Genomic DNA, 18,913 nt, shown 5'->3' with positions numbered 1-18,913 from the left:
AGTTAGTCATATTATTACCTTTAGTAAACATTTTAATACTGTTGTTTAAAAAAAAACATTTTCTAGTTTAAAGGAAAAATTTATAATCAACAAAATTGTTACAAATTTTCACGTTTCTATTAAAAAGATCTTATTAAAGGACATACAATTGATATATTATTCGATAAAATTTTTAAAATTTTTCTATAGTTCAAAGTATATAATTATTGATAATAAATTGTTAACTTTATTCTCGTAAATGCATATTAAATTCACTTATATATTAATTTATATATTAAAAAGATTAATATATTTATGTTATTTTTTTTTTTAATATAAAAATTTAAAAATATCAACAAAGTTAGGTAATTAAATTTAAATATTTAAATATATATTACTATATACTAATTATTTTAAAGTCTTTTTTATCATAAATAAAAAAAAACGTCCTTCGTAATGTTATAACTTTTACAAGGAATTAAAAATAAATCAGTATTTTAATTTAAGCAAATCAGCTTTTTAAGACATATTTTTACATTAAACAATATTTGTGTTCTTTGACGATTCCATTAAATAAATAAATATTTAAATTATATTTAAAAATTTGTATAGAAAATATCATTGGATTTTTTATTATTGTAAAATTTAAAGTAAAGATGTATTCAATCAAATACTATTTATAAATATAAAAATTTATTCATTTTTATTTAAGAATACAAGAAAAAAAAAATAATAATAGTATTATTTATTCCTATCAATTTTATTTATTTTTAATTATTTTTTTATATTATATAACTAAATATTGAAGACTTCCTGTTAAATATATTTTAACAAAATTGTGAAGTAAAACGACCTCAAAATAATTTACTTCTCTAGATTAAAATATATATTTATTTTTATGAACAGCTAATTTTCTTTTAAATATTACAAAATAATGATATTATTAATATATATTTTTGTCATGTTCCTACATAATATCTATTATATATTTAAAAAGTATCATATATAATTTATTTAATCATTTATTCAAGTTATTGAGCTATTATCTTGTTCAATAATACATATCTATTTATATCATGTTATCACCCTGTGAACTATATTTATTGTATATGTATTTGACATTTTTAATTTCTCAGTTATAATTTAGTTATTCTATAAATCTCATACAAATGTATTATTATTAATGTACTAAAAATATTTGCACATTTTTAAATAAATAGCACTTTATTTTTTCTTTTATAACATATAAAAACACCTAAAAATTTTTTTAGATTTTATTGTATTTTAAAGTAAATAATGTTTAAAAAAAATATAATAAATTACATTAGTTAACAATTATTCAAATGAGTTTTTTTTGTTTAAGTATTTACTCGTTAGTAGAATTTTAATTTTTTAATTTTGATTATTATAAATTTTTGTTTTGCAATTATTATGCAAAAAAAAACTTTTTAGTAAAATTGATAGATTAATTTGATAAGAAAACATTAATTTAAGATTATGTCATTTTTTAAGTATACATTCTTTTCATTACCATAATTAAAATATTATTTAATAGCAATTAACAAATTACTACTTTATCGGTAAATATTTTAATATAAAGCTTATAATCATATTCATTATTTTACACACCGGAACCATAATGAAGGCGTCATACTGAGAAAGGACAAATATATATATGATCATATTATAACATCTTATAAAAGAAAATAAAATTAATAATAAATAAATAAAATTTTAGCATTTGAAAAAGTTTAAAGTAATTTATTATTATAATTTAAATATTTTTAAAATTTTTGATATTATTTAAATATTTTTTACTTTTAATTTTATATAATAAACTAGTAATAACAAATTAATAGTTACCACGTTTTTATTATATATCATTGAAATTTAAAAGTTATACACCATTTTTAATAAAAATAATGTGTTTCTTAATAACTTTACATCTCAAATTTGGTTTAAAAAAAATGGTATCTCCATGTTTATAAATTTCTAGAAAAGTTACAAATAAAAGATTTTTAATGATACAGTTATGTATGTTTATCTATTTTCATAAATTCTATTTTATTATATTTCTCATTATAACTAATTAATTACTTCATTAATAAAATTTTTTCTTTTTAACATTAATTATAATCAAGAATGAGAACAAATGATGTAATAGTCCTATCTTATCATGATTGTAGTAAAAAATTATTTAAATATAATAGTATTAATCAAAATTTACAGAAGCTATTCATTGTAGTTTTTTTAACTAATCTTTTTATAAATATAATATTCTTAACAAAATTTTTTTTCTTAATTTTTTATAACTAAGATATAAAAAAATAAGATAAAAAAATAAATATATTTTTTTTTTATAAATAATAGTAAAAGTTATTTATTATTATTAATTATTTTGTAATATTTTAGTTTTCTTTTTTGAGGTTCACGACATTGTAATATATAATGTTACATTCGAATAATTAAAATTTTTGTTTTCATTACACTTGAATAAATCTGTCTCATTTAATAATATTATTTTAAATGATATTTTCTAAATAAAATATAAATGTCTTAATAAATATATATCACAAAAATTTTAGTATTAAACAAACGTACTTTTTATTTTATACCATTAAAAATTTATGATAAAAAAAAATATTAATTTTTATTCTTTAACAATTAAAATTTATTTTCTTTTAAAATTATATATTTTTCTTTACAAATATAATTTTTATTTTTTATATCAACAAAAAAAGAATCATTTATAAATATATAACTAGATTTAACTAAATTTTGATTATTAAAAATTTATTTTATCATAAAATTATAAAAAAAAAAAAAGTTATTTGAAATTTTATTATTATTACAAAAAAATATTTTTTATTTAAAAGTATATATATAAAAAGAGGTAAATGTTAAAGTGTAAATTTTAAGTCATTTTCTATATATTTATTAGTTTATACAAAAAGTATTAACAATAATTGATATAATTTTCTTTCATTGTGTTAGGTCAAAAACTTTAAATAATTTATTGTAATCAACACTATAATTTTTTTTAATTTTTTTTAATTTTTTTTTTTATAAACGTTTGATCTTTTGATCATTAATGTGTCTAGTTAATTTTCATAAGATATTACTACATACACTCATCCGTGTTAGTAAGTATTAAAATTAGAATGATTGCAAGATTATACATATTTAAATATACTTCTTATCATTACTAATATATAGCAACAAATTCACACTTTCTGTTGTCGGAAATGGTAATTTCCCAATTTATATGTTAATTAGAATCATAAATAATTTTGGTTAATCGTTAACTATTTATGATCTATGATATCGTAGTTTGAAAAAGTTATTTGCTAGCTTAATTTTATTATCTATAGTAAAATTATTGAGTACATTAAATGTTTATAGAAAAATAATTATTATAATTTTAATATTAATTTATTTTGCTACTATATAAATATTTAATTATGTTTAATTTGGTAAATTTCAAAATATATTAATTATATATTAGAGAAAATTTTATATAAAAAAAAAATTTTTTTTTAATTTAATTTTAATATGTTACTGGATCAAAATAATTTTCTTTTTTGATATATTATAAGAATTATGCTGTTTTTATGATATCAAATAAAAAATAATATATGTAAATGGTAATAAAATCCTATAAAAGTAATATTCTGTTACTATCATTATTTCTTTCCATATCTCTTTATATAATATGAATTTTGTGATTTTATGATAAAAGTTATATAGCTTATAGGTTTCAACAGAAATAAATAATATTTCGCCAGTCATCTAATATGATTATTAAGACAATTGAAGTTTCTTTTTAATCTTTTTTCAATGACATTTATTAATAAAATTGTATCATTTTTGATATTTTTTTTATTCTCTGCCTATATCAAAAGTAAATAATATCTTAAAAATATTTTAGATATTATGTTTCTAATTTTAAGATCCTATCTTTGTTAGTCTATTTCAAATAGTCATGATCATCGTCTTCCGTTTTTCTTCTTTTTTTTTCTATTTTAATATAATGTAATATACAATTTAGGGTGTAGTATTTTAATACAAGTATAAAAGGTATATATGTATATAAAATTGTTTATAATATAGTATCAGCTCATATCTTCTGTTGTTGTCTCGTCAACGTAAATTGTTGCGACGGAAGCATTTGCACATATTATTCATATTTAGAATGGTTTTTATAATAATTTATCGTTTTGTTTATTTATGTTTTCAATATAAATATATTTTACTTTTAAACTATTGTATATCATTATCGTAAAAAATTTGCACTTTTTTTTAATATTATTATTATTATTTTTAGGCTATAACAATCTTGATTGTATTTTATAGAAACAAAATTTATAATTAGAATATATCAAAAATTTTATAAATTCATTTCTTTTTTATTTCTTTTTTTTTGCATATTTTCAATTATTTATGATGTCTTATGAATATTGGAATTATGGAAATAAAGAAATGGAATATGAAGAGGTTGAAGAACCAAATTCATCGTTAATTCAAATTCATACTCAAATAGGAAATAACGGACAACAAGCAAATAATCATCCCAGTCTTCATAATGAATATGCTCCACAACATCAAATAATTGAGCAACATGCGCAAAATATGAAAATGTTAAAAATAAATAGGTAAGTATTTTGTATCAAGTACAGATCATAAATTTTTTTTTGTTTAATTCTAAATTTTACTATATCAATCTACTATAATTTAAAAATTGTTGTATAATCTTATCTTTTTTGTTATAATAATAATTTGATATGATAGCATTTTTATAGTTATTATAAAACATATTAGTAGAATATTATCAAAATTATCGTTAAAAGTTATCTAGTAAAAGAAATAATTTTTATAAAAACACAACGAAAATAAATGATAAAAATTTGATATTTATTTATATGTGTATCTATTTTACTTAATATATATCGTTAAAAATTTGTGTAGTGTCTTAATTTATTTATTAGTTAATGATATCAATGCCATACAATTAAGAAATTAAAAATTAATAAACATTAATGTATAGTTAATTTTTTTGTATACTATTTATATTAAACTAAAAACATAAAAATAATATAATAATTAAAAAATAATTTTTTTTTAAACTATATATGTTATATTTTATCATATATATTTAATATTTATAAATTATGTTTTTTAAGAATACCATCAAGACAACGAGTAGTATCAAATAATTCATACAGAGAAATTATAATGCCATCACCACCATATAATATTAAAGAAAAATCAAATTTATCATCTGGTTCACCTGGAATTTCTGTAAGTAGTCCTAATAATGGAGAAGCATTATGTGCTGTTTGTGGTGATGCTCCAGCAAAACTTCATTACGGTGTCCTGGCATGTTATGGATGTAAAGGTTTTTTTAGAAGAACTCTTATAGGAAAGTATAGATATGTTTGTAGATTTGGTGATAATTGTGTTGTTGATAAATGTAATTAAATATTTAATTTAAAAATATATATAATTTTTTTTTTTTCTTCTAGTACAACGTAATAGCTGTAGATATTGTCGTTTTAATAGATGTCTTGAAGTTGGTATGGATCCTAAAGCAGTACGTCCTGATCGTGACTTAACTGGTAGACAAAAAGTACCAAGAGTAAGGAAAAGGACAACAGACGATGAACTTTTAAAACAAGTTATGCAATATCAATGTGATGAATGGACAAATAAATTACATGTTGAAGCACGTGTAATGAGAATGCGTCTCATGAATATTGAAGCAAAATTATCAAAAAGTGAGGATGCTATTCAACCTATGAATTATATTCCAGAAAAAATACCACCAAAAGGTACTAGTTTACGTGAATTATTTGAAGCAAAACCTAATAATAATAACAAAAGAAATGATGTTTGTTTTGAAAATTATCGACATGCTAGACCTGATGAACTGGCAACAATTGCTAATAAAAATGCTGTTTATTGTGCTCATTGGATTGATGAATTAATTGAATTATCTAAACCATTAATTACTGAAGACAAAATAAGTCTTGTTAAAGCATGTTTTTCATCATTAACAATGTTTAATTTTGCTATTAGAACAGTTCAATCAACTGATAATAATGAAGTTTTGTGCATTAGTAATAATTTATATGTACAAAAAAAAGTGCCTTATGAATATTCAGGTAATAATTTATCTGAACTTCTTATTGAAAGAACATTAAATGAATTAGTAATTCCAATAAGAAAAATGGATTTAAAAGATGAAGAAATAATACCATTAAAAGCTATTATAGCATTAAATCCAATAACAAAAGGTTTATCTGAATCAGGACAATTAGTTGTTTCTGAATTAAGAGATAAGATACAAGATATGTTATTTCAAATTGTTAAAGAAATACATCCAATGATAACAGCATCAAGTCGTTTTGGAAATTTACTTCTCCTTCTTCCAACTATTACAAGCTTATCTATAATATTTCACGATAATCTTCAATTATGTCATATATTTAATAATCGAAATGGTGATGATAATATTTTGAGTGAATTATTTGATGAATATACTAGATATGATGAGCCATTAATTACATCTAGTACAGTTTCTCCACCAATGTATGAAAATCCTGCTGATATATCGTTGCAATCAATCACACCAACATTTAATATTAATTCAACTCCACAAATGAATAATCATATTGATTCCAATAACCGTATGATGAGTGTTAATAATTGTCATAACAATAATTTAAGTCATAATAATATGAATATTAATACCTGTATGAATACAAACAATACTATTAATTCTCCTTCAAATATGAATAATATAAACTCAAATAACATTTGTCCTACAACAACAAATAATATAAATATTAGAAATGGACAAATGGGAGGTAATAGACATTTAATAAAACAGGAAAGATTAGATGGATATACGCAAAATGAAATTGATGAATGTTCTTCACCATCCGTGTCTAATACATCATACATTTCCGGATCATATAATTCAGCTGAAGATGAAACATTATCACCATTTGCAAATATATTAGATGATGATCTTGTTAACTCATCATTTGATCCACAAGATACCAATTTTTTATCAAGTTCTGTTTGTTCTGATATACTTGCAATGATGGATTGACAATTAGTCGGAGGCAAGGATGACTTGTCTCCGACTCCAGATGAATCAGAAGAAGAATTATTAAAATATCTTGATGCAGCGACTTGATATAAATAATTTTATGTAATTTTAACAATATTATTTTAATGTTTTTCTTTTATAATTTCCTTCTTTTTTTTGGATACCGACAAATATCTCTTATTTCTTTTTTTAGAATGTTATACTATTAGTAGTTTGTTAAAAATAATTTGAGCAAAAAAATATTATATATTTTAAAAACCTCAAAAATAAATTATACTTTAAATACTTTTTACTTTTTCCGCAACGATGTTTCAATGATAATCTTCATTTTAGGATCATTATTCATTATATTATTAAATGTTTCAATTTATAGAAAATACCTTATATAATTATATTGTATGAATCAGATTAAATTTTGTACTTTTTTTTATTATATATAAAATTTTCTTAATATATCATTCTATTTTATTGTTATTTTATATATTAATAAAAAAATTTTTTTATAACAAATAAGAATATATTAAATGAAAACAAAAGTTATTTGAAACAATAAAAATTTTATACTATATAATTATGTTTAACTATTTTTATTTCATATCAGAAAATTAATTGTAATATTATAAATAATTATGTTAACAAATCATTACAATAATTATATCAAAATATTTTTATTATATTTTAATTATTTTTATATAAAAAAAATAATTTAAAACTTTTTATTGTTATGAAATATTTTTAGGTTTTATGATATAAAATTGAATAACGTTAATAAATGGTTAGAAAAATATTTTTATTTTGTTTAGAACAATATTTTGATATTTCAATAATATTTTTTTGTATGTAAATTAATTAAAGGAATAATATATAATAAAAGGGTAACTATTATAACAAAAAAAAAGACATTTATATTGTCTATTATAAAAGAGTTTATTATTCACTTAAATATACAAAAGTTGTTTTTTATAAAAGTTCTATTTATATTTGATTGAATCATTATTAATGATATTGTTAAAGTTATTATAATATATTTAATGATAAAATATTTTTATAATTTTGTGTAAAATTTAAGATATAAAGTGATATAATTTTTATTATACTTTTTTTTGTAAATGAGAAACTACTGAATACTAGTGTATTATTGTGTGGTATTATGAATAGTTAATTATATATATAGCTTTTTTAAGAATTATGAAAAAAATTATAAAAATGAATAAGCGATTCTTAGTAGATATTTAAAAAATAAAAGAATATTTATTTTGACTATAAATTTTTTTATCTACATTAATTTTATTTTTGTAGTAAAAAAATTATTAACTTAACACATATTTTTCTTACTTTCTGTAAATGTATAAACAATAACTATAAACCTTTTACCGTAACAAAACATTATTTTAAATAACATTTAAATATGATAAAAAAAAATTTTACATATTTGATTTTTAATTATTGTAAAAAAAAATATTAACAATTAATTTATGAATTTTTTTGATAACAATATCAGATTTAAAACAAAGTTTTTTTTAAATCTATGTAAATTTATAAGTAGTTAAAAGTTTATTAATTAATGAAAAATTATTTAATTTTAAAAATATATTAATTTATTTTTCTCATTTTAATTAATTTCAAGACTAATATACTTTAAAATTCATTAAAACCAGTACTGGATTTGTTTATTAAACTATTAATGTAGAAAAAAAATAATAACAAGGTGAAAAACTAACAACCATTGTATATTTTTTAATTAATAATTTATCCAATTTTTGATAAGGAACTTAAATAGATGTAAGGAATATGGTAGCTATCTAATTTTATTTAAATTTTTTATATTTTAACAATTTAATTTTATTAAAATCTAATTTAAAAACGTTATTTTTTCAAAATTAAATTATTATTTTTTATTATTTAAATGACTTATTAATTCAAACTTTATTACATTTTTTTCATTTGAAGTTATGTTGCCAATTATAAAATGTGACTTTTAATTTTTGTTGCGATACGTGCTTTATAAAAAAAAAATTTATTCAAAATTATTTTTCACATTTGTATATTGCATTTTAAAATAATTCTTTTTACAATAATCTACAAACATCTATAATTAATTGTTTCTTGAACAATTTGACGTAAATTTAAGTATGTTTAAATAAACAAAATTTTTTTTTTAACCAGATAAAAGTGCAATATTTAAATATTTAATTATATTAAATACTTTTTTCTTTGTAATAATATTTAAAAAATTAATTTATTATTGTAAAAAAAATGAAATATTTATCATTAAAATAATAATGACGAAATTAAAAAAAACATGTAATTTAAAATTTCATTTGGCCAATTAACAAAATTTTCTTGTTTAAAATTTTTTTTCACTTTACATTATAACATTTATAATTAAGAATAGTAATAAAAAATATAAGTTAAACTTTTATCATATTTATGATGTTATGAATAATATTGCTTAAACTGATAAATCATTTACAATTATTATTTTTATACGTTTCTAAATACTAACAAAATATCATTTTTTTTATTAATTAGATACATTTTATTTTTAGATTATAGTTAAAATTAGCAAAAAAAATCGTTTTCCAAATTTTCAGGAAGTAAATGATATCATTTTCATTTTGCTTTTTTTGCAAAAATTTTTGTATCTCATGATTGTGATATGGTATTGTGAAAATACTTTTGTTTAAACAATAAAAATAATTTCTTTTTTAATTTATTCCACTTTCTATATAATTTTAGTTTTGTACTTTATAAAAATACATATTGTGTTATTTTGAAATAAATATTAATAGTTAAATATATATTCGATTATTATTATTATTTTAAAATTTAATAACATAAACTGGGATACTGTTTTACTTCCTACTTCTATTATCAATAATATACCATTTGTGTAGTTAAGTGATATTTTTTTTATATTCAATAAATAAGATTTTTTACATAATTAATTACATAAATTATATAAAATAATCATAATAAAATTTAATAATTGATTAACTTTTTAATAATCTTATTTAAAATGAAACAATATAATATTTATACCCTGTCATGATATTAAAAGTAAAATAAAATATGTTGACTATAATGAGAAATATAATTAAAAAATCATAGTTCAACATGCATTATAATATTAAATAAAAAAAGTAATAAATGTAAGAAGTTTTAAAATGTTGTTTATAAAAAAATTTTTGTTTTAACAATATTTATAAAAGTATTTAAAAATTTTTAAATTATACTAAAGATTAAGATAAATATTTTTTAACTAAAAAAAATTTTGCTTAATAAGAAGTATTTTACCTAATAATAATTTTTAAAATTTACTAATTAAATAATTTATATTGTTGATCATTATATCAACAAAATGCCAATTTCTATTTTTATGGTAAATAATTTTATAAAATTTTTTTATGTATTTTAATTTAACAAATAAGTTATTTATCAAAAACAAAAACAAAAATAAAATTTTTATTCTTATTTATAGATATATTAATAACATTTTTGTTACAAAAATTTTTATTGTTTTAAATATATTTGTTATTTTTTACTAGAATTTATTAAAATTGAAAATATTAAAAATTATTAAAACGAAGTAACTAATGAAGAGTATTATGATACTTTTTACCATAACCTTTCTTTGTGTCTAATAATTATTAAAGGTACTTTAAGCTTTAACATAAATTTAAATTAGACTTATTTATTTACGTATACATATTTATGTGGTAATTAATTCAATTAAATAATTTTCAAATTGTTAATTAGTTATTAATAAGCCAGTTTATTATTTTGTCAACTCAATTCTATTTATAAATTTATTTAAAAAATTTTTATTTACCAAATTATAAACTGTTTATTTGTTAATGTTAGATTACTGTTTTATTATTTTTACTTATAATTTATTTTTAAAACATTGTATTTTTTTGTTTAGATATTAATAATAATTTTATTGAGATTATGTGAATGTTGATAAACAGATTTTTTTTAATATCACTTTTTACGTAAAAAGATCAAAAAAAGATTAACATAATTAAAAATTTTTAGATAATTATAGTTTTATAAGATAAAAAAAAAACAAACTTCAATAAGTTGTTTTAAAAATTTTTAGAACTTAATTTTAATTATTATGAAAAACTATATTTATAATAGATAGGAATGACATTGTACTTTCTCGACTTTTGTGTTTTTTAAAATATTAATATTAAATGTTTTTATAAAATTGTTTTCCTTAAATAAATATTTTAATTTATAATTTATATCTAATATTTTATAACTTTTTAAGAATTAAAAATCACAAAAAAAAAAAAATAATAAATACAATACAAAATGGAAAATGGAACAAATTCTCAAAGTAAAAATATAAAATTAAATAATAATGAAATAACAACTACTATTTTGTATGGTTTAATAGTTATATTTACAACACCAATATGTATTATAACGATAAAAGAATTAATAAAAATGTCAAAAATTCATAAAAATTTTCGTTTTATTGTAATTAATTTACTATTGGCATATTTATTTTCCATAGTATTATCTTCATTTCGTATGATTTCTTATTTTGTACCAATTGAAAAAGTTTATACAAAAACAATAGACAAAATACATTGGACTAGTAAGTGCAGTTTTTTTTTGTGATTTTTGAAATATAATTTTAGGTTTATATGCAATTTCTATATCTGTTGCTTTTTTTGTTGTTGAAAGAATTATTGCTTTAATTTTTGTTAAAACATATGAACATTTTAACAAAAATTTACCAATTTTAGGGATGGTTTTTTCAATTATTAGTGTAAGCTATCAATAAATTTAATTATTTTATATGCTTTATTTTAGTGGTCTGTTAGTGCATCTTTTCAACTACTTTATAAATTTAAAATAGTAAATGATTTTCATACAATCTTATTTACAGGATCTCTTCAAATAATTATTATTATAGTAAGTTTATTCTTTTATTTATAATTATTAATATTTTTTTAAAGTGTTATGTTCTATTCTTCTTCTATAAAATATTTAAATTAAAAAAAAATATAGATCATAGTTTATCAAAACGTTATCAAGAAGAAGAGAATCTTAAATCAGCTTCTCTTCTTAAGTATATTTTATCATTTACTGTTCTTGCAGCTACATACAATATTGTATTTTATATTATTTATGTAAGATATAATTTTTATAAATATGGCGGTGGATTTTCATTATTAACATTTCAAGTTCCTCAATTAATACAAGTAATGACAACGGCAATTGTAATATTAATACAACAAAGAGTTTTTTATCGTATATTTATAAAAATTGCTATTATTTTATGTAAATCAAATAAAGTATGTATTGAAGATAAGCATTATTCTCTACAAAAAAGTAGAATAAACGCTATTGATTTAAGTGGAAATTCAGAAAGAACTAATGTTTATTTTAATTCACTTCAAAGTGTTTGGAAATTAAATAAAACAACATAAACAAATACCTTTAGCTGAATTTATTATTTTTTTTATTTATTCTATAACTATATAAAGAATGTTAGAAAAATTGGAACATTTAAAAGTGTTGAAATTATCTTTTCCCACAATTTTTGTTTTTTCCTATCATATTTATAAATAACCTTATTATAATATTTTTTATATGTACCAAAGAAAAGCATCAAAACTGCAAAAAAAAAGTTTAATTAATATGGTCATTAAAAAGTAACAGGATAATTTTTTAATTTTATTTTTATTTAATATTGTCACAAAAAAAATAATAAATAAATTTTTACTATTTAATTTTAAAGAATAAAATGTAGTACAACTTTACTTAAAATAAGATTTTATGTAAAACAAATTATATATTTATCATTTTTTATTCTAAATTATAATATTTATTTTATAATAAAAAAATAAAATATTAATTACATATATGGCAAACATTTAATTTCCTTATTAATTTAATATACCATTTATGAGATGTAATAAATATTATATGTAAAAAATTTTACAAAATTATATTATACTTATATTAATCATAATAACCTAATAACAAATATATATCAAAAAAAAGAAACTAATGATTTTTAAACTTTAATACTTTTAATTTATGTCAGCAGTTTCCATTTTGAAAATTGATTTTTTATAATTAAGAAAATATAATTTCATAATTGGCAATTACAATTTATGGCTTGATAATTTTTACTAATTACATCATAAAGCAATAAATTGTGATTAAAAATTTAAAAGTTTAATATTATTTATACTATTATGTTAAAAAAAATATCTTTATTTACATAGAAACATTTCAGTATATTTTTTGTAAATTATCATATTTATAAGTTTAATTATTAAACAAGCTAAATTACATAGTCTTTATTTTTATATTTAACACAACAAAAATATGTCATAATTAAAGATAAAATAAAATTTTCTAATTTTAACTTAAATCACATTTATTCTTTAGAGAGTAAAAAAGAAAAAATTTTTCAAATTAAAAATGACCAAAGTTCTTTTACTTGTCTGTATTTTTACATATACCTATTAATAATTAAAGTAACAAAATTATGAAAACTAAGTAAATATCAATATAGAATTATAAAAAAATGATAAGTAAAAGAGGGATAAGCAATATTTTTTTGATTAGGAAATAATACTTTAATATAAAATTTAAATTCTACAAGTTAGAAAAAAAAAATAATGGAAAATGATAATTTAATCTTTTGTTGAATGATGAAAAGAAATGTCTACCATCCTTTTATTTTTTAAATATAAATTACCTTAAATAATAAATGTAAAATTGTATTTCATAAATTACATAATTGCCTATTTTTGTATGTTAACACATTTATCATTAAAAATTTTTAAGTATATATTTAATAAATCCAAAACATAAACTTTTTTATTTCACAATTTAAAAATTATCGTAATATAAACTTTTATAGTATACAAATATATGTATTCTATATAACTTTTTTTTTTTATCTCTTAACAATACAAAGTATTCAAGGCAAAACAATAAAATTGAAACAACAAAGTTTGTACTTAATTATATTGTTAAAGATAGTTATTATTTAAATATCAATTGGTAATTTAGAACTTATATGTTTAATATAATTTTCTTATCTAAAAAAATTTAAAAAATAATATCGTTTTTATTGAACACTTATCAACACTATAAGTTTTAAATTTTATATTTCTGTAACATATTAATTTTGTGATATAATTTGTTTTTATATAGTTCAAATTTTTGAAAAATACAACTTTAAATAAAAAAATAAACGTTTTTTATTAAAATAACTTTTTGAAATTTTGAGTAATTAAAAATTTTTATTTACCAGTCTAGTCGCAAATTGGCATGACGTTTAACCACATTGCATACACGCATTGACTTATCAAGAAATTATGCTTGCTGATATGATTTTTTTTAACTGTTTAAAAAATCAAACTTTTTTTATCTCTTATTATACTATACATAACCTTTATCATAATTTAAAGTCATTCTTACTTTCGAAATTTTATTTGCGAAGAAATTATTAAATTACATAATTACTTAAAATTTGTTATCAAGGGAATTTATTTTAATATTTTTACAGTAAAAACTATTTTAGATACTTATTAAGTAAAATAATGTTAAACATGTTATTAATTATACTTTGCTTTTAATTAGACTTAAAAATTGGATTTTGATTTAATTAATCTGTTTATTCTTATAAATTTATAATAAACTTTTTTTCTAATTTAAGTAAAAAAATAAATTTTATAATAATATCATATCTCAAAAGACTTATTATAATTTTATTTAGCATTTATTAAATAAATTAATTTATCTTGTACTTTGTAAACATTTTAATATTTATGATAAAACTTTAATCTTTAACATTACCAGTAAAAAAAATTAAATTTTATATAGAAAGTAAAAAATGATAAAAAATTTTTAATATTTTTTAAATTAAAGTTTAATATTAAAATAATGATTTTTTTTATAAAATTATTATTTGAACTTTTAAATTTTAAAATAACTATTAATAAAAAAAAGAGCTGTAACAATAAATTAATTTTTCATGTTTAAAGTACATTTATTATAACAACAAAATTAATTGTCTAAAATACTAAATTTTATTTATATATCAATAGAACTAAGAGAATTAAATTGAAAAATATTATTTTATTATATAGATACTTATTTATTTTTTTATTAAAATATTTTTTCTTCAATAAAAAGCAATAAAAATTGAAACACTTCATTTTTGCAATTATTAGCAATAATGTGTTAATTAAAAAAAACATCTTTAAATAACATGTTATATTTTATTTTATTAAAAAAATAGTGATACTATTAAAAACGGTATCATCTCTTAATTTTTATTAATGATTTTTATCAATTTCTAACATATAGTATAATAAATAGATTTTATTTGATATATTAATATCAATAAAGTTTTACAATATATTACTACATTTAGATTATAATTGATATAAAGAATTAATTTGACATAAACAGAAGATAACATTTTATATAAAAAGAGATTGAAATTAAGTAAAGAAGTTAAACTAACAGTACATTAAAAAAGGTTATTAAATTATCTAATAAAGGTTTGAATAAGGTAATTTAAGTTGTAAATTTTTACAATACATTAATATATAAAAGAATTCACTTTTATAAAAGTATTAATATTCATTTATTAAAAAAAAATAAAATAAAATTAATATGTTATTTCTATATAGTTATTATTAAAAGTTGTTGTGTTTTATACAAATTAAAATAATTTTAAAAAATTTATAAATTAAAGATATTTTTTTTGTTTTTAATAATAAAAACTCTTTATAATCAAGGTAATATGATATATGGAATAAAATAAAAAAAGTAAATGTATTATTTCATTCAATTACGAAAATATTTTAATGTAGATTAGTGAAGCAGAAGAATTGACCAATTTAACCTTGATTTTTTTTAAATATCTAAATGTAACTATTTTTAAAACAATTTAGTCATTAATAAATTTTTTAAGATAATAAAAATATTATACATTAATTTGATAATGTCATTATAATCATCTTATTATTTAATATCTTATCATTATTTTATAAGTATCAAATATTCTTAAGATAAACAAGTTTAACCTTTTATTAAGACATCAGTTTATATTTTTTAATCAGAAGAAGTTTGATTCAATTTTTTTTATATTTAATTTTTTAACCTATTATTTACATTATTTGTAGTACATTAAAATAACAATTTTTTAAATAATGTTGTTATAAAAAAAATATTATCTTTTGTAAATAAAAGATTATTATACTTATTTTAATAATTAACATTATAAAAAATATTTAGAACAATTTTAAATTTTTTTATATATTTTTGATAAATTATATAATTTTCTTTTTTTTTATTTATTTAAATAATATAAATTTGTTTAAGGTTAAAAGAATTGTATGATGTCTTTGGAAAAAGATACTATTTCACAATCAAATTCAGCTGTTACTCATTCAATTTTAGATGAAAAATTTAAGTATGTTTTTATAGTTTAAAATTATTATTTTTTTTTTTTATAGTCCAAGAAATTATGATCATCTATGTGAATTAGCTGAATATATTCTTGAAATTGGTAAATTACCTAAAAAACCAATTATTGGTATAATATGTGGATCAGGATTAGGAGATATTGCTGAGATATTAACTGAAAAAATTACAATACCATATTCAAAAATACCTGGATTTCCAACAACAAAAGTACCAGGACATAAAGGTAATTTAGTTTTTGGTAATATGGGAAATAAATATGTTGCATGTTTACAAGGACGTTTTCATGCTTATGAACATGATATGAATATGGCTTTATGTACAACACCAGTTAGAATTCTTTCATTACTTGGATGTAAAGGAATTATTGTGTCTAATGCAGCTGGTGGTATACCAGATAAAGTTACATATGGTGATTTAATGCTTGTAAAAGATCATATTTTTATGCCAGGATTAGCTGGAATGTCTCCATTAGTTGGTATTAGTGATAAAAGATTTGGTCCAACATTTGTTTCAGTTCATGATGCTTATGATAGAGAATTTCGTTCAATCGCAAAAAATGTTGCCAAAAAAATTAATTTAAATTTAAAAGAAGGAATTCTTGTTATGAGTGGTGGACCACAATATGAAACACCTTCTGAAGTACGCTTATATCAAACTCTAGGTGCTAATGCTCTTGGAATGTCAACAGCTCATGAAATAACTGTTGCCAGACAATGCGGTTTACGATGCCTTGCATTTTCATTAATTACAAATATATGTAATTTAGAAGTTGATACTGCAGTCGAAGTTTGTCATGAAGAAGTTTTAGAAATGTCTAAAAAAGCAGGAGAAGTAGCCTGTAAATTTGTCTATGAAATTGTTAATGATTTAGTTCTCTAAATATTTTTTTTAATATCATTTTAAGTATAATAAATTATACTAGTTACATTGATTTATAATTGTTACATCTTTATATAATTTTTAATTTAATTAAAAAGTTGTCATTTATTTAACATATAGAGCAAAACTCCACTGTATACCTAATTTTTGTCCTAAGTCGATTCTCTTTAATTCCAACATTACATACATTTACTAGTAACATTTTTTTTTATTACTCTTTTCATTATTTAAATATAAATGAATTTAAAAATTAAAAAAGCCTTATTTTTATTTATTATTTTTGATATACTATTAACAACTATATATACCAATGAATTCAGTTTAACAGTTGAAGTTCCACCTGGAAAATTTCAATGTTTTTTTCAAACAATAGATAATCATAAACATAAACATATGGAAATTGACTATCAGGTTAGAAAAATATTTAATATTTTTTTGTCAAAATATTTTATTTAAAGGTTGTTGATGGAGGTGATTTAAATATTAATTTTATGTCTGTTCTTGGTGCAGAAGTATTAGTTCAAGAAGTTTCAAAAAAAGAAGGAAATCATAAGTAATAACAAAAATAAATTGATAATGTATATATTTATATAATTTTTATTTTTTTTTTAGAATTCCTCTAAAAACTTTAGGAGATTATCAATTTTGTTTTGACAATACTTTTTCTTATCAATCTCGCAAAGTTGTATTTTTTGAAGTTTATTTACTTGATGAAGATGGAAATATAGATGATGAAGCATTTGAAAAACATACATCAAATGATTTAAATGATGAAAGGGGTTTAGATAGTCTTGGAATGACAATAAATCAATTACGTAATTCATTTGAAAAAATAAAAAATGTTTTAAATAAAATTGAATATAATCAAGCACTTTTACGTGCATATGAATCTCGAGATAGAGCTATCTTAAGAACAAATTTAAGTAGGGTTAATTTTTGGTCAATAATAAATACAATTGTTATAATATTTGTTGGATGTTTACAAGTATTTATGATAAGAAGTTTATTTAATGAAAATTCAAAAATTGGCAGATTATTAAAAAAGACATAAAAAAACAATAATCTTTTCATTTAATTTATTTATGATATTAATTACATTTTTATATTCTTTCACTCAACCATGAATTAATTTTTTCAAAGCATAATATAGTTTTAAAAAACTAAAATCATAATGATAAAGTAAGCAAAAATGATCGCTTTATATATTTAAGAGCAAAAAATTTTAAGTTTTAATAATATAACTTAGTTACAAAATATCGTATTTAATATCTTTGTAAAACATTTTTTAATTTAATGAAAAACATAATTTATTTTTTTTTATTTTGTATAATAAATTGTGGCCATAAAAAGTACTCTTAAAATTTTTGTATAATAGTTTTAAAAGATAAAATTTTAAATCGAATGTTAATATAATTTTAATTTATTTTATAATTTTACACTATTTAATACCAATAGATAAGACTA

At 17.8% G+C, this 18,913-nt stretch overlaps 4 protein-coding genes across 4 annotated transcripts; all 4 read left to right on the top strand.

Moving 5' to 3' along the window:
- Positions 1–4,422: 4,422 nt before the first annotated feature.
- On the top strand, positions 4,423–7,093 carry SRAE_X000044700 (Protein ultraspiracle; the record flags this gene model as incomplete). The annotated part of the gene is made up of 3 exons (XM_024644792.1): positions 4,423–4,631; positions 5,160–5,449; positions 5,502–7,093. The coding sequence occupies 3 exons, from the start codon at positions 4,423–4,425 to the stop codon at positions 7,091–7,093; spliced, it is 2,091 nt and encodes a 696-aa protein (XP_024510316.1).
- A 4,542-nt stretch (positions 7,094–11,635) lies between these two features.
- SRAE_X000044600 (7TM GPCR, serpentine receptor class e (Sre) family-containing protein) lies at positions 11,636–12,540 on the top strand (the record flags this gene model as incomplete). The annotated part of the gene is made up of 4 exons (XM_024644791.1): positions 11,636–11,702; positions 11,746–11,876; positions 11,921–12,022; positions 12,067–12,540. The coding sequence occupies 4 exons, from the start codon at positions 11,636–11,638 to the stop codon at positions 12,538–12,540; spliced, it is 774 nt and encodes a 257-aa protein (XP_024510315.1).
- A 3,942-nt stretch (positions 12,541–16,482) lies between these two features.
- SRAE_X000044500 (Purine nucleoside phosphorylase) lies at positions 16,483–17,449 on the top strand (the record flags this gene model as incomplete). Its single annotated transcript, XM_024644790.1, has 2 exons — positions 16,483–16,556; positions 16,600–17,449. The coding sequence occupies 2 exons, from the start codon at positions 16,483–16,485 to the stop codon at positions 17,447–17,449; spliced, it is 924 nt and encodes a 307-aa protein (XP_024510314.1).
- Positions 17,450–17,842: 393 nt separating this feature from the next.
- On the top strand, positions 17,843–18,500 carry SRAE_X000044400 (LD30746p; the record flags this gene model as incomplete). Its single annotated transcript, XM_024644789.1, has 3 exons — positions 17,843–17,860; positions 17,908–18,002; positions 18,062–18,500. The coding sequence occupies 3 exons, from the start codon at positions 17,843–17,845 to the stop codon at positions 18,498–18,500; spliced, it is 552 nt and encodes a 183-aa protein (XP_024510313.1).
- Between the last annotated feature and the right edge of the window lie 413 nt (positions 18,501–18,913).

This window comes from Strongyloides ratti, assembly GCF_001040885.1.
Source record: "Strongyloides ratti genome assembly S_ratti_ED321, chromosome : X".
Lineage (NCBI taxonomy): Eukaryota > Metazoa > Nematoda > Chromadorea > Rhabditida > Strongyloididae > Strongyloides > Strongyloides ratti.
The sequence above is the reverse complement of the archived record's forward strand: the minus strand, read 5'-3'. Positions and strand labels throughout refer to the sequence as shown.